Consider the following 27,975-nt stretch of genomic DNA (forward strand, 5'->3'; position numbering starts at 1 on the left):
AGACAGGCTTGTAAAAAAAAAAAAGAAGAGATTTCACCACATTTATCTACTCTGTTTGATGAAATGATCATGCCGTTTATAGCATTTAGTTGCTATGGTGACGCATAAAGCTGCAACAGAGGACTTTTTGTTCAAAATTAATGAAGCAAATTCAACTTAATCCATTTTTCTCTTGTAGGTGGTTTGCGTGCCCACCTTTGGCAGCAACGCAAAGAACCAGAGATCCAGCTATATTAGGAACAGATTCAGAGCTGATACAGTACATGAAGTGTGGAGAGTGACGACGGCTTGATGAAGAAACTTCACATCAACATTTCTTTTTCATACATGGTATTCAGTTTAAGGAAACTTGAACGGGTCCTCTCGTTTAGTTTTGTGGAATAGAGGGAATGTGCATGACGTCACAGATGCAACTTCACAGCGGGTTACGCCCTGAGTGGCAGAAAGACTGAGGCCCCGTTTACACATAGCCGGGTATTTACAAAAACGGATATTTCCCCCTCTACGTTTTGAAAAATTCCATCATTTACACAAGACCGTTTTCAAAATCTCTTCATTTACACGAATCCGCATGAATACGCTGTTAAGGTGCTATGAGCCAATCAGAATCCTGGAAAAACCATCAACAAATGACACGTGTAACTTCCAGTTAAGGCTGATTTATGGTTCCGCGTTACACCAACGCAGAGCCTACGGCGTAGGCACGTGGCGCCGCACACCGTACGGCGCGCATCGCCGCGTACCCTACGCCGTATGCTCTGCGTCGATTTAACGCGGAACCATAATTCAGGCTTTACTTCCCAGACGGAACGAGAGTCTTTCGTTTGGAGTGACAGAGAAGTGGAGTTACTTTTAAGTGTGACTTTAGAATATAAAACAGGTAAAATACAAGAAAATATTGACGGTGGCCAAACTAATTGTAAACACAGGTCGCACACATGACGCTGGTGACGTTTCCGTCTCATAATGTGACGTTCTGAAGCCTAAATCTCAGTTTTCCTCCGTTTATAAGCAAACGTGAAAACAGAGTTTTTGAAAATGTCCACTTTGGCCGGAGTTTTCAGAAATGATCGTTTTTGGTGACTTTGAGCTCCGTTTTCGTGTAAACGAACGGCCAAAACGCATGAAAACGCCACCGTTTTTGCTACGTGTAAACGGGCCTGAGTGGCAGAAAGACTGAGTGGCAGAGTAGACTTTCAGTTTGAGCAACTCGAAAACATCTAAAATGGGAAAGAGCTTTTGTGGGATCGACTATACTCATAGACTGCGTTTACATTCAGTCAATAACCCTTTTAAAACCCGAATATTAGCAATAACCCGGTTTTGCATGGCCAATAACCCCTTTGAATAACCCGAATTTGCTCATATTCCGGTTTTTAAAAACCCAAATATGACCCCTGGGTTACTCCTTTTAAAACCCGAATATTGGGTCATGTAAACCAAACGGAATATCCCCATCAAACGGAACATTAATTTGTTTTCTGCGCATGCTCTGTTCGCAAGGAATCTTGGTCTTTTGAGTCCAGGAAGTTCTTATAAACACGGGCTGCTTCCGAAATCTCATACTTCCACCCTAAAGAGTATGTAAAATGAGTATGCAAGATTTTTTAGTTCGTCCGAAACATTAAACATACTCAATAATATGCGCTATCCATACTCATTCCGGAGAATTTTTGGATTGATTGGATTGATTTTGGATTGGTGTGGATTGATGGACACTAGTCAAGCAGAAACTTCCCACAATCCAATGCAGCGGCGTTTGGTTGCTAAGTGATACGTATATGTCATAAGTATAATGTTATGTTAAATAATATTGCTCCTATTAATTTTGACCGGCTGTAGTCTGTAGCAAATCAACAATGACAACGATCCCCCATGAAAAAAATAGCTGAACAGTTTTTTTTTCGAATTTTAGTCGAAATTTGAACTCATGAAGTACAACCCTGGCGGATATGGCTATAAAATACTTTGATGATTTGATGATACATGATTTTGTAAATGTAAATTCTCAATTCAAACCCTGTGCCCTGTCTCTCGGTGGGTGTCGCTCTATGCGTCTCTCTGCGCTGTGCAACTGTGCGTCACTGATCCAAGATGAGTTTACGCTCAACGGTAGAGGCCTGATGGATGAAGTCTCGTTCAAGTGTAATATCTCGTTTGAAAGCTCGCGACATGTAAATGTCAACAAAGTTTACGTAAATTCCCAAAAGCAACGAGAAGTCAACAAAATGGCCACGACCAGCAGGATATGAAATGGTGGCGGATGAAGCAGTTTCACTACTATGAAGGATGAAACCGTGAATTTTGGTCAAAGATGGTCTGGAAACACTGAAAATGACAATGAAAACGGTAAGGAAATAAAACATACTGCTTTTGGTCAGAATAGCTTTGGGATTTGCTGACAAAGTGTGTAATGATCTGATGTGCTGGCTGTGGTTTGTTTTGAGATCGGGATGAAGTGGTCGGCCCAGAAAAGATTATGTTCGGCCTCATCTGAAAGCTTTTCTAGTTTCATATGAAAACCACTACGTTGGGGTGGAGAAAATTGATCTTGCGTTCTGTTGCATTCTGTTTATTTATTTATTTAAAGGTTTAGATAACAGGGACAATGCACATTAATAACACATTTAAACAAATGTAAAATGTGCCGGAATTAGCCAAAAAGGCTATTTTGCATCTGCTGTCCCTGGACTGGTGTAAAAATAGTCAACCTAAAAAAAAAATTATTAGATACAATCAATAAAACATTTCCGAATAAAAAGGCTATAACAGAATAAAGATTAAAAGGTAAAAACTAAGCTAAAACACATACACACACAGGTTAAGATAAGCTCAACAACAGACAATTGCTACAAACGAAAACAGAAACAACATGAAGCAGCAACAGTAACATCAGCATTAATAACACAAGACACAGTAACACACTAACAGGCCAAAAACAAACAAGACAAAAGCACTAAACACAGAATAAAAAGCCATGCACAAAAAGCAACATTATAACTAGACAAACTAATAGGCAACATGACAGGTGACACCAGACAAACACCGACAGGCAGGGCAGCAAGCCAGGAAAATTACGTACTAAAATTTAATGTTAACAGCCTTGACCACTAATTAACCACTTTTTTTAAAATAAAATTTAAAAGAAGAATAATTTGATTGGTTTCTAATCTCAGTTGGTAGGAAGTTCCACTCACGAGCAGCCCTGATAGAAAATGCAGACTGGCTAAAAGCACTTTTCCTAAACTGGACCACACAATCTCCTCTAGCTCCTCTAACCTGTTGCTTTTCTGTTGCTTTTCTGTTGCTTTTCTGTTGCGTTTCTGTTGCGTGTGTTGCTCGTGTTGGGGGCGCCATCATTGTTGCATATGTATTTTCAAGTTGTTAGAAATAAAATACTTTATTGACAGAACATACTTGGAGTTTTCACATATTGGCTTCAGGGCTTCTTGTTTGAGAAACCGTTGAAAGAAAATACCCTGACAGCACTGGAGTAACTTTCTCCACACATGAACTGGTGCAGCAGCAGCTGGACCCGGTACCAGGTCCGTTGGGGGGAACAGGTTAAGCACGGAAACCAATAATAATAATAATAATAATAATAATAATAATAATAATAATAATAATAATAATAATAATAATAATAATAATTATAATTATTATTATTATTATTATTATTATTATTATTATTATTATTATTATTATATTCAGACTGTTGTTTATTTGTTCATTATTACTACAGTACATTATGGAATTACATTTTCATGTAAAATGGTGTCTGGTATATGGGTCAATGACCAATAAGGATTTTCAACAGGTCAATTTTAAAATAATAAAAAAAAAAGAATATCTATTGCAGTAGTTCAAACATTAAGAATGTTGTGTACAAATAAATTCAAATAAAAATTATAAATTGAGTTTTTTGTCAAGATGAATTGGCACTAACCTTAAAAAAGGTCATGTGGTGCAACCATGATTCATATTAAAATAAATTAATTTCCTTAACATCTTGACATCTTTTGTTTTACAAGTTTTCAGTATTATACAAAAATGGTTGTTTTTTTAATGGTCGCGTCACATGATATTTCATAAAATGGACATCAGTCAAACTTTGTTTGTATATTATGACGGAAATATAAATACAAATGTGTTGCAATCTTACACACTACAAGACAGTTTGGAAATCATGCCAGATAGGGCTGAAGATTGATTTAAAAACATTTAGAGTGATTTTAAAAAAGTCTTCAAAACTAGAGTCCTGGTCGGACGGTCGCACCACATGACATTTTGACGCTTAAAACAACAACAAAATCACAAATAACTAGTATTTTTTGTAAAATTCAAGTGAGTCCATATGTGGGACAGGTAGGTCATATATATGGTATTTTTTTTATCCATTTAAACCTTTTTTTAATTGAAAAAAAATATGTTTTTCAGAAAATATAGGCATCACGTCATTGACCCAAATACAATGAATTAATTTTTTTTAAGTGACCAACTAACTGCTGCAACTCTCTTGAAGATGGTTTTCGTGTTTTCAGAGATATTGAGCTCCTTTCAGAAGAACAAGGGGAAGATATTCTTCCTACTGGAATCCCACACCAATCCTAGCAGGCCGAGTATCCGTCAGCCCACCTAACAGCAGGTAGGCATCAGAAGAGGAGCATCAATAATACAGCGGTACCTCATTACACCCTCCTCTGTCTACACATGCGTGTACGCGCTCCAGTAATCAGTCTGCGGTGACAGACAGACGCTGTGGCCTTTATGCAATGGTCCTGCTCTGCTCTATTGAGTCCTGACTGGCTCTATTCACAGCCACACTATCGGTATCATAATGACACAGACAGAGGGCCTGCGGGGTCACAGGCCATATGCCAGGCTACCCAGATTAGACCACACACACACACACACACACACACACACACACACACACACACACACCGCTGCCATTGTGATGGCTAGACACAATGCAGAAGCTGTGTTACCCGCCTGGCATTTGTGTAGGTGACTTGTCTCATAACCTACGAGCTCATCAAATGTTCATATGATGCTGAATGTGACGGTTGCTCAACCCAGGCTTTTTAACCTGTAAGCAAATTCTTCATTTTAATGTGAAATTGTTTATATATAACGGCCTGTCAAGTGCGAGTGCTAAAACATCAGACTGCTGAGGAGATTAATGTCCAGCAGGAATCTTCATGAATAGGAATGGGTGATATTTTACCGTTCACGATAAACCGTCAAAAAAATACCCCACGGTAAGAATTTGTCATCTCGCGGTAAAAACGATAAATTCCCGTTGGTGACGTTTTTGTGTAACAAACATGGCGGAAGGCGGATCTGAGGGCGAGGAGCTCGTTGTTAAACGAGGTTCCAGCTCCGTTATCTAGAACTGGTTTGGATTTAAAAAGAGTCACGAGGAGCAAACATCTATTATATGCAGAGTCTGCAAAAACAGAAGGAAATGGTTGTTACATTTTGATATAACGTTTGACTATTACAAAAAAAAAATTGCAATAGTATCTAATTTGTGGAATGTTCCAACCACAGGTTAATTTGCACATTTTATTTATATTAGAAGAGGTCATCACTGATTGGATTTTATTTTCAGTGAACTTTTATTTATTTGTCCTGTTTCTTTATTTATCAGGTTGTATTTTTTTCTACTTTGTGATTTTATAAGCTAAGAAAACTTGAAGGACAATGGTACTTTTGCTGTTTTCACTGTTATCCCACTGTTTAAACCATGCAGTTTGAATAAATGTTGAATCTGTACCTACATTTCAAACTTGTTTCATTTGAGTCATTACAGTTTTGCAGTACAGGTGTACTGATTTAATTGATTTTTATTAATTCAATGTAATTGGTGTAGTTTAGTAGCATTTAATATTCTTTTAGAGCATTGTTTTGGGGGCTCCAAAGACTGAATGTGGTGATAGATTTATAGTTAAAAAGGTGGAGTAAAATTTTTTTTAATCGTCATTTTTATCGTTATCGGGATAAATGTCAGAAATTATCGTGATAAATTTTTTATTCCACACCGCCCATCCCTAGTCATGAAGTACGAAACCTCACCAGTTATGCTAATAAGCTCATTAAAATGATTAAAGCATCACTCAACAGATACTGCCATGTCAACATTTGTGGTATAAGATATCTCCAAAAGCATGAAAGGGAAGAAAATGCATCCAAATTATTATGCAAATACATTTTTAAAATGCATCAGGAACATGCAGCAACGGCTGGAGCGTCATGATGATTTTAGTCGTTACTATGCACATGAACATCAGCAGAGGAACACTGAACTGGTTATATGCTCTTTAATAAAGTGCAGCTTGTGGCGTCAGCCCTTTTTTTTTTCTCCCTCATTCACATATATTTCCACAACTTTTATCTCCATCTCATTCCAGGAAGTACATCTTCCTCTTTACCTTCAGGCTGGAAATTTGAAATGAGCCCAATACCACACTCGTGTTTACACATTAAACACGGAGCTACAACCAGAGGACGAGGCTGCGAACGGTTGGTAACGTCAAGCACTGGCGTCGAGATGTTAAATCAGCCAGCAAGCGTGGGCAAAGTTCACCGACAAACATTTAGTTGTTCAATACTTCTACATGACAGGTTGCGGTTGCAGAGACCGGGTCATTTCTTGGCTGGGAACAGTGACTTCCTTACATCTCTACTCATTTCCTGGCAAACCTCACGTAGACGACGAGACTCCTGGAAGTCGCTGATCCGACTCAAGAAGCAGTTTCAACAAATAAGCTCCACATCCTGCAGAAGTATTATGAGTTGAAACGTAAAATGAACGAGCTCGGAAGTAAATAAAGATTAATAAAGCATGAACTACTGCCTCTCAAAAGGCTGTCACAAATTCAAAAAGTAGTAAAAGGGGATGCAGGAAACATCTTTTTCCCTCTAATCATGAGCTTCTCAAGCATGACTACTGAAAAGAAACAAAAGATACTTGAAAGGCCCCATGAACCTCTGACACTTCCATCTAGTGTTGTTTTTGTCAGCCTAGGGCTGGGCGATAAGTCATATCTCAATATTTTCTAGCTAAATGGCGATACTCGATATATATCGATATTTTTTCTGTGCCATAATTGGGGTTTCCCCTAAAGCATTATAGCATAGCATCTCTGTTAGCTTAATTTTTTTCTGAGGCAAACCCTTAAAAAAACAGTCAGTTTTAATACAAAGCCTCGTGTCAAATGTCACACAGGTTCCTTTATTAACAGAGGTCTGCACAATATCAAAATGTATAAAACAAATGAAATACAAATAAACTGCCTGCATATATAGAATAAAAATGCTTCTTGAATAAAATAAAACAAATATCCCTTTCCTGCATAACAATTAAATTAAAATACACTGCAATTAATACAATGTAGACAGTAACAGGCAGACTTTTCCACTGAGGTTGACAGTTGTGCAAATAACAAAACATTTGTGCAAATCTCAAATAAAACATTCAAGTCAATTTGTCACAAAATAAGCTATATCAAAATCATATTTTTTTTTAATCGATATAAACGATATTGTCTCGTACCATATCGCGTTTGAAAATATATCGATATATATTAAAATCTCGATATATCGCCCAGCCCTATGTCAGCCTCTTTCAATTTTAGTTTTAGTCTAGTCTTTGGGTCAAGTCATCATTTTAGTTTTTATTAGTTTTAGTCACGTTCATCCTCCTTTTAGTCGTGTCAAGTTTCAGTCGACTAAAAGTCTGAGCATTTTAGTCTTATTTTAGTCAGAATTGTCCAGGACCATTTTAGTCTCGTTTTAGTCAAAGATTGTATTTAGCCTAACCTATTTTACAATTCAAACAAGGTTATCTTATTATTATGTTATTGTTACCTTATAGACTCAAAAATACATTCATTCAGATACAGAAGACTCTAATTTGAGTTTATAACATATTTATTTTTCCGCATTTCTCCCCATCTTTTTCTTTTTGAATGACACATTGGGTTTTGTTTTCCACGTCTATGTAGGAATGTGTATCCAAACATGGTCTCTGCTTCTTCTCCAGCCCCATAGTTTTTATTTTGTAATCTACATTTTAGTCTGGTTTTTATTCGTCTACAATATTGCATGATATATTTAATTATCGTTATCGTCACATGACCTGCATTTTCGTTGCATCTCGTCTAGTTTTCCTCAGGTGATAAAGGTTCGTTGACGACGATATTTAGTCATAATTTTCGTTGACGAAAGCAACTTTACTTCCAAGAGACAGACGGTACACAATAAAAGGGGGAAAAAAATGGAAAAGTGATCTCTGAATCTCGATGGCCCCCGTTTTTCCACTTCTATATTGAACAGAGCAACAGGAGGATTTTTGCACTACGAGGAGTCTCAGATATCACTACAAGCCTCCCGGGCTTCAGTGCTATCCGAGGGGAGTAGAGCATCTCCAGTCCGCAACATCACGTCATCGATACCACGTACTGTACGTGCCTTATTCTTTCCTCACTTGTGCCTTTTTCTCCTTACATATCTACCGTAACTCCCTGTTGTTCTCCGTCCCTGCTGTCTGGACCCACTTGGCCAGGGATCATATCAGCTAGTCATGGGTCCTGGCGGGTCGGGCCCTCGCCCCTGAACACAGACTGACTGGCTGGCCTCATATCTCCGCTCAGGACTCTGTGTTCCCTTTCCCTCCTCTGCACGCTGCCGTGCTGTCCGAGCTCAGCCAGACACAGAAGAATGTGGCTGGGGAGCAAATATGAACTTGGAGCACACTTTCACGCACACAACAACGGTTTACATTTCTAAATACTACGTCAAAACACTAGTGTTTGATAAAGCTCGTAAGTCTTAATTATTTTGCTGAAAACACGCGCTTTGTGTAATCGGTGAGACTATCCCAAGTATTTATGTATGTTCTAATAACCTTCTTATTGTGCAATTACGCAGCTTCTCAAGCATGGATGCTTATATCTGCCCTTGATAAAAGTAACACGAGTCTTTTTTGGGATTTTCAGACGACACGTATTCAAAGGGCGGTACCACAAATCCCTGGTCGCACTAATTTTGAACAGCGTCAGAAACCGACACAAGTATCAGGTTCTCTGAAAAGGACAAGGTTTGAATATATATATCGAAATCACTGAGGACCCATTTACACATAGCCGTATTTACGAAAAATTCCATCGTTTACACCAGATCGTTTTCAAAATCTCTTCCCGGACAGGTTCAGTGAGCTCTTCAGCCGTATACTCTGGCTCAAAACGGTAAGGACGTCCATCATATTCAAAGTCGTCGTCCACAACCTCAGAATTTGACAAATATTCAGACATGTTTCAAATAACTAACAGTAAACTAACAGTAGGAACTCCAGCTGTACACGGAGCTGTGTCTGGGATGCGCGCACAGAGATGACGTCATGAGTTCAGAGGTCTTGTTTACAAACTGATTTATTTGTTACACACACAGCCCCGGATGTAGACAACAGGTCCTGGAAGCAGATCTAGTGATTCATAAAAGAAATGAACGAGTTTCGCGGCAATAATGTGTTATTTAGACGCTGCATCGTCTGTGTCCCGCTGTGCCCCGTTCACTACCGTTATATGGAGAAGCGGCTCGCACAAAACTCCTAATATCTTCCGAAGGACTCCAAATGACACCAAAAAAACAAACCATAAAAAATGCCAGAAATAAGGTCCAGGTTGTAAAAAACTGAACTTTCCCTTTAAGGGGTGCTATGAGCAGCCAAACCTGCAGGGGGCAGTGTAACGAGAAGATAAAGTCATTCTAGCCAATCAGAGTCCTGGAAAAAAACGTCAACAAATGACACGTGTGAAGCCTGAATAATATGGTTCCGCGTTAAATCGACGGCGTAGCCTACGTACGGTGCGCGTCGCCGCGTAGCCTACTCCGTAGCTCTGCGTTGGTGTAACGCGGAACCATAAATCAGCCTGGACTGCCAATTACTTCCAAGACGGAACGAGAGTCTTTCGTTTGGAGTGACAGAGAAGTGGAGTTACTTTTAAGTGTGACTTTAGAATATAAAACAGGTAAAATACAAGAAAATATTGACGGTGGCCAAACAAATTGTAAACACAGGTCGCACAAATGACGCTGGTGACGTTTCTGTTGCATAATGTGACGTTCTGAAGCCCAAATCTCCGCTTTCCTCTGTTTAGACGCAAACGTGAAAACAGAGTTTTTGAAAATCTCCACTTTGGCCGGAGTTTTCAGAAATGATCATTTTTGGAGACTTTGAGCTCCGTTTTCGTGTAAACGAACGGCCAAAACGCATGAAAACGCCTCCGTTTTTGCTCCGTGTAAACGGGGCCTGATACCAGGACTTGCCAGCATGTGGGAAAGTGGTGGTGACCAACCATCAGGCCTATGAGAGCCCAGGTACTGAGTAACAGCTGGTAATCCCCCGTCCCACCCCCTCCGTGTCCCCACCAGGAGCCAGAGAGTCTGTAGGCTATCGCTGCTCAATAAGGCGTCAGCAGGACAGGCTAAACAACACATTCCTCAGGCCCTGCCTCTGAGCGCCACTCAGGCTCACACACCCTTAAACCACACACACTCACACACACACACACACACACACACACACACACACACACACACACACACACACACACACACACACACACACACACACACACACACACACACACACACACACACACACACACACACACACACACACACACACACACACACACACACACACACACACACACACACACACACACACACACACACACAGGGAAAAGGACAGTTGAGTGACGAGGCACTGAGGGTCGTCCCGAGGGTATTTAGCACCTTATTCTAACCCTTTCTTTCAGCTGGGATCTATTTTGCATGATCTTGTCTTTGTCTCGGGCCCTTAAATCCTTCAAGCGAGCCGGCTTGGTTCTGCGTTTTAGTAACAACAGCCTTTCCTTCACTTAAAAAGAACCCAGATCTGTCAAGATGATCTCAACTAGGACTGGGGATCGATTGAAATGTCAAGAATCGATTCGATTCCGATTCTTAAGATTCAGTATCGATTATCACACTTTGATTTGATCCGATTCGATTCCGATATTGATTTGGGTTAGTGTTATTAAAACTGTTTTTTCAGCTGTTGCATGAATTATATGACTGTAGTTCTGCAACATATGAATACTAGTATTATATTGAGATTAAACAGCAAGTATTGCAGCTAATGATGCTGTAAGGACCAATCACCTCCCAGAATGCTGATAGAACTGCTTTCAGAAACATCATGGGGCAGAATTATCAATTTATCCCATTTCCCCATTGATGAGAATTTGGTTTTTAGAATTTTATGCAAATGTAACCCCAAGACAGTATATAAAGCAAAGAAATATAGAAAATGTATGCAATTATAACTGAAAACTTTAATGTTTTCATACCTTTAAACATATCTAAAAGCCAAAAACATGGCACTAGTTATTCTCGTGTCCAACAAAACATTCCTTTTTTGGGCATAAAAAAAATATCAAAAGTTGTAATGATGGAAAAAAAATAAAATAAAATAAAAAAATATATATATTAATATGAGAATCGATTTAGAATTGGAAAATCGATCTTTTCAACACAGGCCTAATCTCAACCAATAGTTTTCCAGACATTTCATTTAAACAGTGTCGAGGCGATGATTGAGAAAGATGTGGAAATGGCCAATAAATTATTCTTGTGATTTCAAAAAATGTCCCTTCAAGATGAAATAAAAAAGGCAAAAGTTATGTTTTATATTTCATTTTTTACATGGATATGTTTTACATGACATTTTAAATTTGCAGCATAACAGCGTTGATAAGCACAACTATAATCTATGATAGCGCCATTATCAGAAAGTGAACATCCACTCACAGAATTTCATTTTGAAACAAAACTCATCTTCTTTCAAATGAGAACACATTCAGAAATAATTGCAGTTCACAATTATAACCCTGAAAAAGCGAAACCAGCTTTTCTCAGAGCAAACGCTGTAATTCATTAGATCATTAATCATCACCAGAAGAAGTCCTGGCACTGAAAAGGGCCTTTTCAAATGCCCTGAATGTAAAGGTTGGTTTAGTCCTTAACAACTAAAAAATGAGGGATTCTTTGTAATTTCTTTCTAAAAGTCTGAGTTTCTATTCAGGTGAAGCTTATGAACAATGTTGAGAACAAAAGTATTCATTACAGAGGTCCTGGAATGAAAGCGGGAGTATGTTTGGTACGCTACGTGCAACCGTAGCAAGAGTAATGCATTTCAAAATGAAGGCGCATGGAGACATGCCGGCTATGAAAGCAGAGATGATGATGCTGGAGCTTGAATCTGATGCTGGGTCGTTTTCTGTCCAATTATTCATGTATTTATGAGATACAATATTATGTGATATATCACATAAGTATGTACACAGCAATACCTTTGAGATGGGAACCATCAGCATTCGCTGTTCACGCTGAGACGAGAGAGCAAGAGCACCGCTATGTCAAAGTTTGTTTAAATTAAGCTCTCGGATCTACATCTAGATCGACATGAAAAGTTCTCCGATGCATCTGTGCATGTCATCCTGCAGACATGCAGACAGGAGTGCATTCTTCAATAAGACTAGCGCCTTGTTTAATGACATGTGGCTTGGTGGTTTTGACACAATCTTCCTGCTCACAAACACACAAACAAATGTAATCAATCGCAGCTTCAACCTCAGCTCTCTCTTTTAACGGAGAAACCAAACCAACCACACAACCTCTCGTCACTAACAGAATAATACGACTGAACGCCGTCACATCTAGTGTTGTTTTTGTCAACCTGTTTCAATTTTAGTTTTAGTCTAGTTTTTAGGTCAAGCTATCATTTTAGTTTTTATTAGTTTTAGTCACGTTCATCCTCCTTTTAGTCGTGACTCGTGTCAAGTTTCAGTCGACTAAAAGTCTGAGCATTTTAGTCTTATTTTAGTCAGAATTATCCAGGACCGTTTTAGTCTAGTTTTAGTCAAAGATTGTATTTAGCCAAACCCATTTTACAATTCAAACAAGGTTATCTTATTATTATGTTATTGTTACTTTATAGCAGGGGTGTCAAATGTGCGGCCCGAGAGAGGTTTTCATGCGGCCCGCGAGAAGTTTCCAACGCAAAAAAACAAAATGTTAATTTACTAAAAAGGAAGGCATAAATAATTGCCATGAATCGCAGCATATCCGATAATATATTTCTTCTACAAATCCATCGTTATTCCACAAACATTTTTTTAGTTTTCTAGAATGCATTTGCTGATTTTATTTCTTTGTAGACGGTCGTTTATTTTTATTAACTGACTACTATAATATATTTTCGCAGGAAAAATATCACTGCTAAAAAAATATGATAGAAGATATTTATTCAGAGAATTTCAGTTTGAATACGAGGATAGTGACAAAGTAAAACAGTTAAAAAAGAAGTGCTGACTTTTTCGGCACACTGGCGTAAATATCCGTGCCAATTTTTAAAAATAAATACACTTAATTGTACTGGAAAAATCTTTAAATCACAAAGAAACACTCTCGGATGTAATAAGAAAGATTTTGCTTTTAATTAAATTTCCTGTAAAAAAGCGAAATATAAAAAAAACATACTTGTTTCTGTTTATCTTTGTAAAATGAAATTAAAAGTTTCTTACATAACGAGAACGAGAAATTTCAAGAAAAGATCCTGAAGAAATATATTTTACATAATTAGAGAAGAGCATATTTCCTTTAAAATTAACTAAACTGATATTGGATTAGATAACAATAGTAAAAGAAAAAAATTAGAAAAAAAAACGTTTTTGTTATTTTGAGCGTGCGAGAAAAAGATTGGTCAAATCCGGCCCGCCAAGCAAAATGAGTTTGACACCCCTGCTTTATAAACTCAAGAATACATTCATTCCAGATACAGAAGACTCTCATTTGAGTTTACAACATATTTATTTTTCTACATTTCTCCCCTCTTTCCACGACACATTGGGTTTTCTTTTCCACGTCTATGTAGGAAAGTGTATCCAAAGATGGTCTCTTCTTCTTCTTCTTCCCCCAGCCCCAGAGAAGATCCCCGCGTTTTTCTATATAACTTTGTTTTTAATTGACGTGAACCTAGAGCTCTGCGTTAACGGCATCAGCCTCTAACTCTGCCGCTGCATCTTCTGGATCTGATCCCCGACCCCCCCAGTCTGGCCTCCGGCAGGAGGTCCCCCCTTATGATCCAGGTCCTGGTCCAGGTTTCTTTCCTCCTAAAGGGGAGTTTTTTCTTGCCACTGTTTGGCTTAAGGCTTTTCTCCCACTAGGGGAGTTTTTACCTGCCATTGTTTATGTAATAATTGCTCGAGGGTCATGTTCTGGTCTCTGGAAAGATCCTAGAGACAACTTTTGTTGTATTTGACGCTATACAAATAAAATTGAATTGAAAAAAATTGAATTCCCCGCTGCAGCGACTGGGATTGAGGACGTGACGTCACCCAGCAGCAGGACTAAACCAGAGGAAACTACTGAAAACATGGACATTAAGGATCTTTGGTAGAACATTTATGCCGCGTTCCATTTGTCCTCGGAAGTCGGAATTTCCGAGTTCCGAGTCGGAATTTTCAACTGGAACACCCCTCGAAGTGGGATTTCCTACTCGGAAAGTCGGAGAATCTTCACCACCCCCGAGTTAACATTCCAAGATGGCTGCCCCCGCTGTAAACAGTAAATAGAAGAGAGCTGTGCTCATTTCTGTTTCCTCTTCACCCATCGTGTTGGAAAGTTGCAGAAGGACCGCATATTTGTCCAGAAGTTGCTTGTATTCGGACAAGGCAAGCACTAGAACAGCTTTCGTGGACGTGGCCATCTTGTTTTCCGACTTTGTAAATGGAACCCCTATAACTCGGCTGTGACGCCATTCCCAGTTACGAGTTACGATTTCCGAGGTAAATGGAACGCAGGATTAGTCTTGTTTTTATTCGTCTACAACGGGGGTCGGCAACCCGCGGCTCCAGAGCCGCATGCGGCTCTTTAGCGCCGCCCTAGTGGCTCCCTTTTTTTCCCTTCTTTTCTTCTTTTTTTTTTTCCTTTTTTTCTTCCTTTTTCCTTTCCCTTTTAATCTCAACATTTTGACTTTTTTCTCAAAATTTTGACTTTTTTCTTGACTTTTTTCTCAACATTTCGACTTTTGTCATGAAATTTTGACTTTTTTCTCAACATTTCGACTTTTTTCTCAAAATTTTGACTTTTTTCTCGACATTTCAAGTTTTTTCTCAACATTTTGACTTTCATCTCGAGATTGTACTTCAACATTAATCTCGACATTTCAACTTTTTTCTTGGAATTTCGACTTTTTTCTCGACATTTGACTTTTTTCTCAACATTTCAACTTTTTTTCTCAAAGTGCATAATGAACAAAAAAATCTCGCCCCCAGTTATAACTAATATAGAAACATGCAGCATGTGCTGCCTTCATTCTAAGGCTTATACAAGACTTTTCATTTTTTGTAGCTCCAGACATATTTGTTTTTTGTGTTTTTGGTCCAATACAGCTCTTTCAACATTTTTGATTGCCGACCCCTGGTCTACAATATTGCATTATATATTTAATTATCGTTATCATCATATGACCAGCATTTTCGTTGCGTCTCGTTTTCCTCAGGTGATAAAGGTTCGTTGACGAAGATATTTAGTCATAATTTTCGTAGACGAAAGCAACTTTAGTCACATCTCTTCCCTTCCAGCCGTCCCTTTGAAGGGGCGACTGATCGAGATACCAATACTCCTTTATTTGAGTAATCCCCAGCTCATTGATTATTCCACACATTAATCTAACCTATGGATTTTCATATTGGGAGCAGAATAGCGGGATGAACTCATAAGGCGAAGGGAGGCAATGGGAGGCGAGAGAGCTGTTTCTTTGAGGGATGGAACCATGAGACGGCATGGACTTCTCCCAGAGGAGACATTGGCCCGGTATTCCTTCTGCTTCATGTTACCCAGTGGAACTGGACGGCACTCGGATGGTAAAAGGCTTTAATATGAGCACTTTCACACACTTGCAAGAGGGTTCACATTGTTATTACGTTTGGACTCAGTGACGGTCAACCAGGGCCGGTTCTAGAAAATGATGACTAGGCTGCATCTCAGATCAGAGGGGGTGCACATGCCTGGCACGTTATTCAACACTAAATTATGCATTTTCCCATAATTTCAAGCGGAATAATAATAGCAAAACAAGAATATTTGAAGTGTATTTCAAGTGCATTTTTGCAGCAATATCGCTGCAGAACAAAGAAAATGCTACATTTAGTCTGGACTACCTCACCCATCAGACAATCTAGCAACAGAAAATAAAACATAGCAACAAAAATAAATTTAACCATAAATATACAAGACTGTCTCAGAAAATTAGAATATTGTGATAAAGTCCTTTATTTTCTGTAATGCAAAAATGTCATCATGACATTCTGGATTCATTACAAATCAACTGAAATATTGCAAGCCTTTTATTTTAATATTGCTTAATCTTAAATTGTAAGCCATAAATCAGCTATATTAAAATAATAAAAGGCTTGCAATATTTCAGTTGATTTGTAATGAATCCAGAATGTATGACTTTTTTTTTTTTTTTTTTTTTTAAATTGCATTACAGAAAAATAAAGGACTTTATCACAATTTTCTAATTTTCTGAGACAGTCCTGTATACTTGCTGGCGTGGTTGTGCTTGAACCACTTCCGAATATCCATCGTTACTTTGTGTTAACGGAGCAGCAGAGAGTCTTGCTGGTGCAGGAAACTGCTGGAACCAGATGAGTGACGGACACTGGCTGGTTTATGGTTCCGCGTTGCACCAACGCAGATCTTACGGCGTAGGATACGCGGTGACGCGACGTACGGTGCGCGTCGCTGCGTTCCCTACGCCGTAGGCTACGCCGTCGATTTAACGCGGAACCATAAATCAGACTGACGCGCGCGCATTTGTCAGTTTTCTTTTCGTCTTTTCAACTGAGCATGCAAACACATAAACTGAGGGTGCAATGCATTATGCACCCTCGTAGACCCGGGCCTGCGGTCAGCGAAAAACACTTGAATTCAAATGCAAAAAGAAAGACAACATATGTGTATTCCAGCCGGCCTCATGCATGTCTGCTACAGGTGCCACACTCCTGCTGAAGGACATGACGGGGTTATCCACATGATTCACGCGTGCTTCTGCTCCTTTACGGCCAATTGCAACATTAAAGCTCGGGCCGATTGCCACGCGCCATCCTTCTTCCACATCGGCTAGTGAGACAAATGCCTCGCAGGCAGCCGCCGAGTGTACGAACACGAAACACATGATGAAACATGCAATTAAGAGCTTCTGCGCTGGTGGAGACCGTTGGTTACATATTTCCTCACTGATTAATGGAGGAACACTGGGGGGAGGGGGGGTTACCGAACCTGCTCGGAGTGCTGGGTAACAAGGTGCAATGGTAGATTCATGTCTCCACCCAACCCCCCGCCCAAATTATGAGCCCTTGACAAAATACCCCCGAGCGCCCTCGTTCCCTCTCCTTGAAAGGTCATTACATGTTCACGTGCAGCAGGCCAGAGATGGGATGAAGATAAGCATCAATGCTAATGAGAACTGGGCTCTGATCTTTTGTCTCAATTCCCCAGTAACTCTTCCTATGTGTCGCTTTACCTATTTCATGTCCCCGTCCCTTACCTCTCCTCCCTAACATGTTCAGAAAGAACAGAAAGAACAGAAAACTAGAAATTAATTTTGAGTTAAGCTCCAATTTGTATTTATTAAATGACACACTGGATCTTCAGTTAGACCGGAAAAAAAGGATATTAATTATGATCACATACTTCGCTAAGAAATGCATACTTTTACTTTGGAAAGATGATTCCCCTCCAACTTTCAAGTTTTTTTTGGATCAAATTTCAGTTTTTTTTACCATTGGAAAAATTAACTTTGGAAAAATACAACCGTGGTCATATTTTTCAAGAATTTTGGTTTCCATTATTTTCAAAACTGGAGAATTTTTCCAAAGGGGACCAATGAGTATCTCTATTTTCGAACTTGTGCCTTATATGTATGTATGTTTGTATGTATGTGTATATATATATATATATATATATATATATATATATATATATATATATATATATATATATAGTTTGATATCGCTGTTGCTGCCATTATATATTTTTTTTATTTATTTATTTATTTTTTTTAAATATTTATTTAATTTTGTTCTCCCTTAATGTATGTTTTTTTTTTTTTTTTCCCTAGGGTAATTACGGGGAGGGTAGGAATGTGGGTAGAATAGAAATCGTGAATGTGAAAATGTGAATTGTGAAAATTATTGTGAAATAAAAAGATATATATATATAAAAAAAAAAGAAAGAACAGAAAACAATTTTTTCTTCACACAGCCAGGGAACATATCCCCAAGTCTTTGCAGGGTGTCTACAGGTTTGACCAAGGTAAATGTAAGACTTTTTAATAGCATAAACCAAAAATACAAAAAGTCACTAAGAAATCCAGCGCTTAGGTCGACGTTGCCAGATCTGACAGATTCCAGCCCAAACGTGATGTAAAACCCACCGAAATAATGAAAAACCAGCCCAAATCAAACATTTCAAGCTGCACAACACAACTAAATAGCCCAAAAAATTCACTCTAGAGTAGATTAAAGCAAATCAAATATCAGTGAGTTTTTTGTGCACGCTTCTACTTTTCTCTGCCATAATGGACACTTTTTTGTTAATAATTTCTCCTAAATATTTGCTAAAAACCAGGAAAAGCAGCCCAAATATATATTTTTGAGCCCAATCTGACTGAAACTTGCCAAACCTGGCAACACAGATTTAGAACCTCTGCAGGAGATTCTCCTCAAAAGGATGAAATAAACTTTTTAATGATGACTGGATACATTCCCTCTGAAATTAAGACCCTTGGATTTAGAATTAAGACACATTTAGACATTTAAAGGCCTTATTTTAGCAAAAATGGAATTTAAGACTTTTTAAGGACCTGCGGCCGCCCTGCTTTGACAATAAACTCTCCACAGCTACATCTACACAAGTATTGGGGGTCTTTCTTAGACAGCTTCATATTTTCCAATTCCTGTCCTCTATGCTATTCCATCCCATCCTTTAGTGTGGCGAGTGTGGAGATTACCTTCAGTCGGTCGTTTGGCAGAGCCTGGGCCCCTTTCATGATGACCTCCTGCACCCTCTCCACTGACAGGTCACTTCCAGCCTGCTCCAGACGCTGACTGAAGAACCCAATCACCTAAAAATCAGAAACACAGCAAATCACAGAGCTGCGACATCGTCGGTAAAGGAAATGTTGTTATGGTTTTAGAGTTGAGAAGCCATTAAGAGGTCTTTATCCCACTTGCTTGCAAATTAATCTATAAACGGTCAAATAAACATTAAAAAAAGCCAACCTAATGCAATGTACCATTCAATCGTTTGCCTCTCTCACTTTATTGTCGTGAATGATGGAGTGATGAACATTAATTTAACAGTGACCTCAGTCTGAAGGTGGGTTGTGATGAGAAGACTACGGTGGCCGAGACCCGCCATTGCTGAAAATAAAAGTAACGCTGCAAACAGAAACAAACGCTTTGCAAATAAAATAAACGCTGCAAATAAAATTAAAAAATGACGCAAATAAAAGAGCCACAACGGAAGGGAATTACCGGGGACTGTTTCTGCCGATGCACCGGTGTTGCACATTAAAAATGACACGTAGCGACGTTGAACACTAACCTTTTCACTTATTTTCTCGTTCGTTGTAATTCTTATTCCTCGCTCTTCTTATTTCTTCCTTTTCACTTACCTCTTCGTCGTCTTCTTCTCCTCTCACATAAAAAACACCGGTGCATCAGCAAAAATAGTCCCCGGTAATTCACTTCCGTTGTGGCTTTTTTATTTGCATCGTTTTTTTTTTTTTTATTTGCAGCAGCGTTTCTTTATATTTGCAGCGTTTCTTTTATTTGCAGCAGCGTTTGTTTTTATTTTCAGCGTTTATTTTATTTGCAAAGCGTTTCTTTTTATTTGCAGCGTTTCTTTAATTTTCCGCAATGGCGGGTCTCGGCCACCGTAGAAGACTGATACCATTTAGCTTAGCTTAAAGATCTAGAAATGGAAAGAAACAGTTAATCCACTTTTAAACAAGTATTAGAAACGTATGTCCTTTTTGGCCATAAAAGGATAAATAAATATTGTGTTGTTACCACAAACACATTAATGGATAAAACCGGTACCGCATTTTGCGGACCATTAGGCGCACCAGGCGAAATATCAATGAACAGGTTTATTTTCATACATAAGGCGCATGATAAAACCTATATAAAGCGAAACGAAGTGGTCTGGTAAGTCGAACTTTATTCAACTCGTTCAGTTGTAACTAAAACCAGACAAATACTTTCACTTACTTTTAAATCAGTCGTCTTCCACAAATCCACCAATAAAAAGTGGTGGAGGTAAAAGTCGTACCACGTCCTGTTCTGTGATTAGTTCAATGTTGCCAGCGATAGCAGAGACCTGAAGTTAGTGTGAGGTTGGAACAACATTGTATTCCAACATTTGTATAGTTGAAAAGTGGGTTTACTCTAAAAACCTGATGTTGACATCTAACTACAGTAAGGTGACACTGACTAGATGGTGAATGATGGTTGATTACCAGCTATATAATTAGTTATCTAACGCTGTCCAGGGGCGTCAATTGGGTATGAAGGTACGGCAGCTGCCACACCTCGGCTTCAGGGGAAAATGTAAATGTTTGTTTTTTAAATAAATTTATGGAATTACTCTGTGTCGATTTGTATTGACTATTCTATTATTTAATGCATATAAAATAACTACAAATGTAAATCAGAACAACATGATCGATTTCACTAGATATTATCTTTCCCAACACTTGTACCCCCCCTCCTCATATCTTGAAATGTGATGTCCCAGCGTCCCTGACGACAGTGGTCGCTATCAATCTGTTTTTAGCTCTGCAGTGTTACTAACTTAAAAAAATAAAAAGAAAGCAGGCAATTTTTTTTCAAAAAAAGAAGGCAAGTGATGGGTCCAATGTCGCCCCAGTCAGGATATTAACGAGGCTGTAGCCACTGAAGGATTAATTATGCAAGTTCATCTTAAGGTAAGCTATCAAATCGCCCTACCCTCTTATAAATCTGGGAAATATTTTACTTTTTTACTCTCTTTCTCTCTTCTGCTCCCTCCCTCTCCTTTTTGCATTTTGACATTAACGGTTTTAAGTTACACTGGGAGATTTCTGCTCTCTAACTCTAACTCTGCTGTCCATGGTGCAGAAAACGGATGCGTATTGCGTAATTACGTTGCGTAATTACGTTGTTAAAGTGTAGTGTTCGTACTTATGTTAGCAGGATGTGAGTGAGAGTGCAAAAAGTTCACATTTTCTTGACCACAAAGATAAGCTACATAGCAGACTTCTGTCATGAGTATTTGCTGGGCGTGTTGGTTGATACTCTAGTTAAGTTCTGAGAGTCGTAGCGGAGCCAGAGGGGGGGCAAGGGGGCGGTCGCCTCGGGGCCCACAAGCTCATAGGGCCCCGTTTTGTGTGATACCTTCATATATAATCATATAAGTAAATTGTAGGCTATAATAATAATAAAATGTGCATTGTGCGGCCAGTGTAGGCTCATTTTTACTTTACAACTGTCCTGAACGCATCGGGGCTGTGAGCCAACGCTGATTGGGATTAATGCCTGATTTATGGTTCTGCGTTAAATCGACGCAGAGCCTACGGCGTAGGGTACGGCGCAGTCTACGGCGAGGTTACGCGGCGTACGTGCGCAGCTCTGCGTGCACTACGCCGTAGGCTCTGCATTGGTGTAACGCGGAACCATAAATCAGCCTGAACAGTTACAGCCAGTTTGCCGACTCGGCAAATTTGCGGCCATGAAGGAGATGAGCGCTAAACTTTAAAAGAGAACTAAGCATGTACAAAGTATTGAATGTTACCCCGTTTTCCACGTTACCTGGATTATTATTGTTGTTTGATGGGTAGGATGAGGTGTTGTTGAACGTTAAAATGACTATCATAAGGGCCCATGGAGAATGCTCCGCCCCCTCTGTACTGAGACCCACGCTCTGCAACTGCTTGCCATACCTTAGCTTTGACTGAATTGACGCCACTGACGCTGTCTGACGTTGCAACACGTATCCAACCAAGGACCAACTTCGATGTGTCTGACCATCAGTCGAGCGGAGCAGCTTCGTCGCTACCAAAGTCACTAAAACTGCACTATTTTTGAGCGCAGTGTACCCCACAAATCTGGTTTGAGGTCAGTAAGCACAAATAAATACATAAGGCGTCCCGGATTATAGGAGCACTGCCGGTTTTTGAGAAAATTTAGGGACTTTTAGTGCCTTATAGTTTGGAAAATACAGCATTAGAAACTTATGTCATTTTTGGCCATAAAAGGATAAATAAATATTGTGTTTTTGCCACAAACACATTGATGGATAAAAGTGGTACTTAAAAAAAAACAACACATACAAGTAGAAAAATATTTTTTGTCTATTATTTCATATGTCAGGCAAAAGGTTAAAAAGTGCTGGGCGTTAAAGCCCCCTCCTACTTCTGTTTATTTTTAAACACTAGCGGGACAATGATCTCATATACATTTAATGTCAGCCCACAGTCCCACCTCCAAGCTCTGGGAGTGATTTAAACGCACCAGAGCCCGTCACATTCTGGTTTAAGCTGCCACAACCAATGTCACGACAAAGGGGACAATATGGAGACCTGAGAACAAAATGTAATAATCCTACATGCCGTGACATGAAAAAGCTGAACAATAATGATGGTGCATGTTCCAAGTCTTTAAAGTTATCTGTCTGAGAAATTACAGTTAAACTGGCCTGGCTGATGTTTTTCTAAATCATTCTTGTGTTGGATTCGAGATAACTTATTAGTGCTTCTACCAACAGACAGATGGATCCATAGGCGTTCATGTTCCTTAGCAACAGAAACGTCGGACGGTTTTTATACTGTTCTCGTGCTACAGCGCGACATTTATTATAATTTGTTTGGCAATAGAAAATAGATAAATAAATAAAAAAAAAAGAAATCAATCAAAAGTATTTTGTGTTGCCCAAGTTGGGAAAAGTCCTTTCCAAAAGACATTTTTGATTAATTGTACTTTTATTTATTTATTTTTGTTAGTCAAACCAACATTGGAAAAAAATAAAAAAATGTCTCAGCTCGCTACAGCGGCTTTTAAAAAACAAAAAGTTTGGGTGTGGTGTGCATCTACATCTCTCTCATACTAATCTTTTCATTAAATCAAATGCCTCCCTTATGAGCTGAGGGGGAAACTCATGTTTGAGATGACGACAGCAAGAACTAATATTAAAAAGAGATGTACATCAGTTAAGGCTAGAGAAATTTGGAATAGTTGTAATAACAACCTAAAAATGTGTCGTTCTATCCTCAAGTTTAAGAAATTGTTTAAAAGAAAATACTGTAAATAAATATAAAACACTATAATTATAAAGTATACTATCAAAAACATTCTAGAATGTGAAACGTCAATTTTATATTTTGTCTTACTTATTTTTGTCTTCTTTATGTATTGTTTGTTTCCACGGAGTAAAAGCTAATGTCTCATATTTTTGCTGATCATAAGAAAAAAGGGTAGGCACTATAAGCTACGGCTTCAGCCTACACCTTTTCGGCAAAAGAAATGTTGTTTTTTCTTTCCTTTTCATCTTGTTCTGCAACAAGTGTGTACAGGCCGAAATAAAGATTCAAAGAAAGAAAGAAAGGTTGAATTAGAGGAGCAGAGGAGCCGCCTCTCATCCAGGATCTGCTGCTCACATTCATGGATGTGCTAGTGCAGGGAAAGCTTTGGAGAATCGCCTCAGGGTAACTTTAACAAGGGTTTCCAGCTAACAGGGATGGCAAAGTATGCAGCAACCCCCATCATCCTCCACATCCAAACACCAAAGCTTCATTTCCTCATCGCTATATGACTAATGAAGCCATGTATGATAGCTTTCTTATTCTATGCATTCCCCCTCGTTGCACCGAGACTCAATAATTATTTGTGAAGGGGGCCTCTCGACACAAGGGAACCGATTAATGTATTGATATTACTTTCTCTGCCATACGCTCCGTGTTAATGGAGCAGTTTGCATACATTGCATCATTTTTTTTCAACAACTACCAGCGGACTGAGAAGATGAGAGAAAATCTATACAGCCCCTAGTCCACAGGACTGTCTCAGAAAATTAGAATATTGTGATAAAGTCCTTTATTTTCTGTAATGCAAAAAATATCATACATTCTGGATTCATTACAAATCAACTGAAATATTGCAAGCCTTTTATTATTTTAATATTGCTGATCATGGCTTACAGCTTAAGAAAACTCAAATATCCTATCTCAAAAAATTAGAATATTCTGGGAATCTTAATCTTAAACTGTAAGCCATAATAAGCAATATTAAAATAATAAAAGACTTGCAATATTCAGTTGATTTGTAATGAATCCAGAATGTGTGACATTTTTTTTTTTTTTTATTGCATTACAGAAAATAAAGAACTTTATCACAATATTCAAATTTTCTGAGACAGTCCTGTATGTTATAGCGCTACGAGGTTTAAGGTTCTCTTAATTCACTCCTGATATTCTGAGCGACTGACCGTGTCCAGATTCTGCATGATGTCCTGGAAGGACGGATGCGTCCTGAACTGCTCGAAGAGCTCCCTCTTGTAGAGCAGCGCGTACACCAGGTTGGGGTTGTGGTGCAGGGAGTTGCACAGGCATGAGTTGATGATTTCTAGCATCATACGGATCACCTCCTCGATCACGTTCAGGTCCTGGGCCTGGGAGGAGAGGCAAGATTTAAAGGTTAATGCATTTCTCAGTACGCTTGTTTTTACTTATTACAGTGTTTTAAAATGATTGTGTGGTGATAAATTAGATCAGCAGGTGGGAGGACAGAAAAAAAGGACGAGGGGAAGAGAGTGAAAATGTCAGCCTGAGTCAGTCTTAGCTGTGGACGGAGAAGTGATCTTATAAGCTACAGATCAAGACTTGTCACGGTACATTTCCTTGCGGGATTATTGCAACTGTCACTAATGACAGGTGACAGAACCGGCTGGGGAAGAACAGCAGAAAGCTAAGACGGTGACATGATGGCATTTACAGAATAGTCAATTAAAGACAGATATAACCCAACATACACACCCTGTAGTGATCTGTGAATATCTAAAAGTGCTGGAAGATTGATTTAATGTATTTCCAGTTAGACATTTACTCCATTTTAAGTAAAAATACTAACCCAACCAACCAACCGAGGGCCTTGACTTCGTATAGCCCAGGGATCAGCAACCCGCGGCTCCAGAGCCGCATGCAGCTCTTTAGCGCCGCCCTAGTGGCTCCTGGAGCTTTTAAAAAAATGTTTTTTCCTTTCTTCTTTTTTTCCAATTTTTTCTTATTTTTTCCTTTTTTTCCCTCTTTTTTCTTACTTTTTTCTCAAAATTTCAACTTTTTTCTCGACATTTTGACTTTTTTCTCGACATTTTGACTTTTTTCTCGACATTTCGACTTTTGTCTCAAGATTGTACTTCAACATTAATCTTGAAATTCCAACTTTTTTCTCAAAATTTTGACTTTTTTCTCGAAATTTTGACTTTTTTCTCGACATTTCGACTTTTTTCTCGAAGTGCATAATGAAAAAAAAATCTTCCCCCAGTTATAACTAATATAGAAACATGCAGCATGTGTTGTCTTAATTTTTTGCGGCTCCTGACATATTTGTTTTTTGTGTTTTTGGTCCAATATGGCTCTTTCAACATATTGGGTTGCCGACCCCTGGTATAGCCTAATCTATATGACTGTAGAGCAATTTAAGATGATGGCCCTTTACTAATTGGTATTTGTGTTTTGAGGTTGTTTTTTTTCTTTATTTTTAACTCTAAGCCGTCGTCAGATACCCCTTTACCACCAAACCGGTTCCAGGGCCGGTTCTGGTTCACAACTCGTTCAACTTGCGAACCAGCTGAGAACCGGTTTGCTTTTCCAAAGCTCGAGGGGCTAAGAGGAGCCACGTCATTACGTCGCTGCAAACCTCAGTTACGTCACTGATTCTAAATCGATTCTCATATTAATATTAACATCGATTCGTGTGTCTAAAGATCGATTCTTCTTTTTTCATCATTAAATTACAACTTTTGGTATTTTTTATTCACCAAATAAATCAAAAGAAATCACAAAATCACTCATGTTGCCGTCCTGCGGTAGCCGGCTCTTCTTCTCTGAATCTCCGTTGCCGTGGTTACCACCAGGCAGTTGATCCAGCGCAATGATATTAAAGTTATAAGGCAGATTATCACTTTTAATGTACACCTGCCAGCCAATCAGAATAGAGTATTCACACAGACCGTGGTATAATATCCTATAACGCGATTGGCTATAATCTACAGAGTTGAGAGCTGGTGTGAGCTGGAAGGGGGGCAATAACAACCAACTTTACCACAAAGAGGACAAAGCACTACAAAAAAAAGAGGTGCAACTCCCAAAAACTGGTCAATCTTTATAATTTTGACGTGTGGTTTTGCTCCACCACAAAGCAGATCTTTGTCTACTATAACTTCTGTCTTTTCTAAAGCAGAGATGAGTCTAGTGACCTCTAAAAGCAGACAGACAACCATGAAATGCCTACCCCTCAGATTTTTTATACATATTTCTGAGACTGCCTTGAAATAGTATTTGTAAAGCACCAATGAAGAGAAAGTTCAAGCTCAAAGCCTCCAAGTGGATCTGTGTGACCTCTAAACAGGAGAAAGGATTTTCCAAAGAGGTCAATAATAATAATGAGAATCCATTTATAGTTATCGTTTGTATCTAAACCCAATCTCTATCAAAATAGAAAGAGTATATGAAAATAAGTTCCTGGGGGTAATAATTGATGATAAACTTAGCTGGAAATCACATATAAATAGTGTAAAATCAAGAATGTCTAAAACCCTAGCAATATCAAAAAAAAAAATTCTGTCAAAGAGCACAGTTTTTGATGTATAACTCACTTATAGTTCCATACATGACTTATTATGTGGAGATATGGGGTAACAGCTATAAAACAAATACAAACCCTATTTTCCTGTTACAGAAAAGAGCGTTAAGGATAATTAATAGATCTGACTAGAAAACTGTTTTATTTGCCTTTAAAGCCCAGCAGAAACTGCTTCCAAACTACATTCAGGACCCTAAATAAATATAAAACACTATATAAAACTTTATAATTATAAAGTATACTATCGAAAACATTCTAGAATGTGAAATGTCAATTTTATATTTTGTCTTACTTATTTTTGTTTTCTTTATGTATTGTTTGTTTCCACGGAGTAAAAGCTAATGTCTCATATTTTTGCTGATCATAAGAAAAAAGGGTAGGCCCTATAAGCTACGGCTTCAGCTACACCTTTTCTGCAAAAGAAATGTTGTTTTTTCTTTCCTTTTCATCTTGTTCTGCAAAAGGTGTGTACAAGCCAAAATAAAGATTCATAACATAACATAAAATCTAATACAGTTACTTCAGTAACACCTACTATACATGTTTAGTTTTTTTCTGGTATTCTAACACAGTATGCGGTTACACCAGTTCAAGAGAAATCTCTTCAGTTGCTAATGGAAATCTTTGCCTGGGCGTATTATTCCATCAGTCAATCTGCTCTAAAAGGGAAACGTATAGTTTTAAGAAAAAATAGATTCTTATCTCGTCTTTTAGTTACTGTATTCATAACAATATGTCTACAAGCCAGACAGACGCCAACATGACGAGATAAGGTCCCGCCTTGAATCTTTCATGGTGGCTCACACAGGAAGAGAACTGCCGAGACCGTGGGAAAACAATTCGTCTCTAAAGAGATAAAGAAAAAACTAAAAAAAAAAAACTAGACAATAATGAATTGGCGAATGCAGTTGAAGAGATGACAACTGATTTCCAACTAACAACTGTGACTAAATAGTAG

The 27,975-nt window shown here is 38.6% G+C and overlaps 1 protein-coding gene across 1 annotated transcript in view; it reads right to left on the reverse strand.

Moving 5' to 3' along the window:
- LOC133454536 (dymeclin-like) overlaps positions 1-27,975 on the reverse strand; it is a 58,887-nt gene that overhangs the window by 2,894 nt on the left and 28,018 nt on the right. The window contains exons 3-4 of the mRNA XM_061733260.1: positions 24,643-24,825; positions 19,130-19,243 (exon numbers count right to left, since the gene is read on the reverse strand). Coding sequence (XP_061589244.1) covers positions 19,130-19,243; positions 24,643-24,825 — 297 coding nt within the window. The remainder of the gene's footprint in view (positions 1-19,129; positions 19,244-24,642; positions 24,826-27,975) is intronic.

The sequence above is a fragment of the Cololabis saira genome, chromosome 11, assembly GCF_033807715.1.
Source record: "Cololabis saira isolate AMF1-May2022 chromosome 11, fColSai1.1, whole genome shotgun sequence".
NCBI lineage: Eukaryota > Metazoa > Chordata > Actinopteri > Beloniformes > Belonidae > Cololabis > Cololabis saira.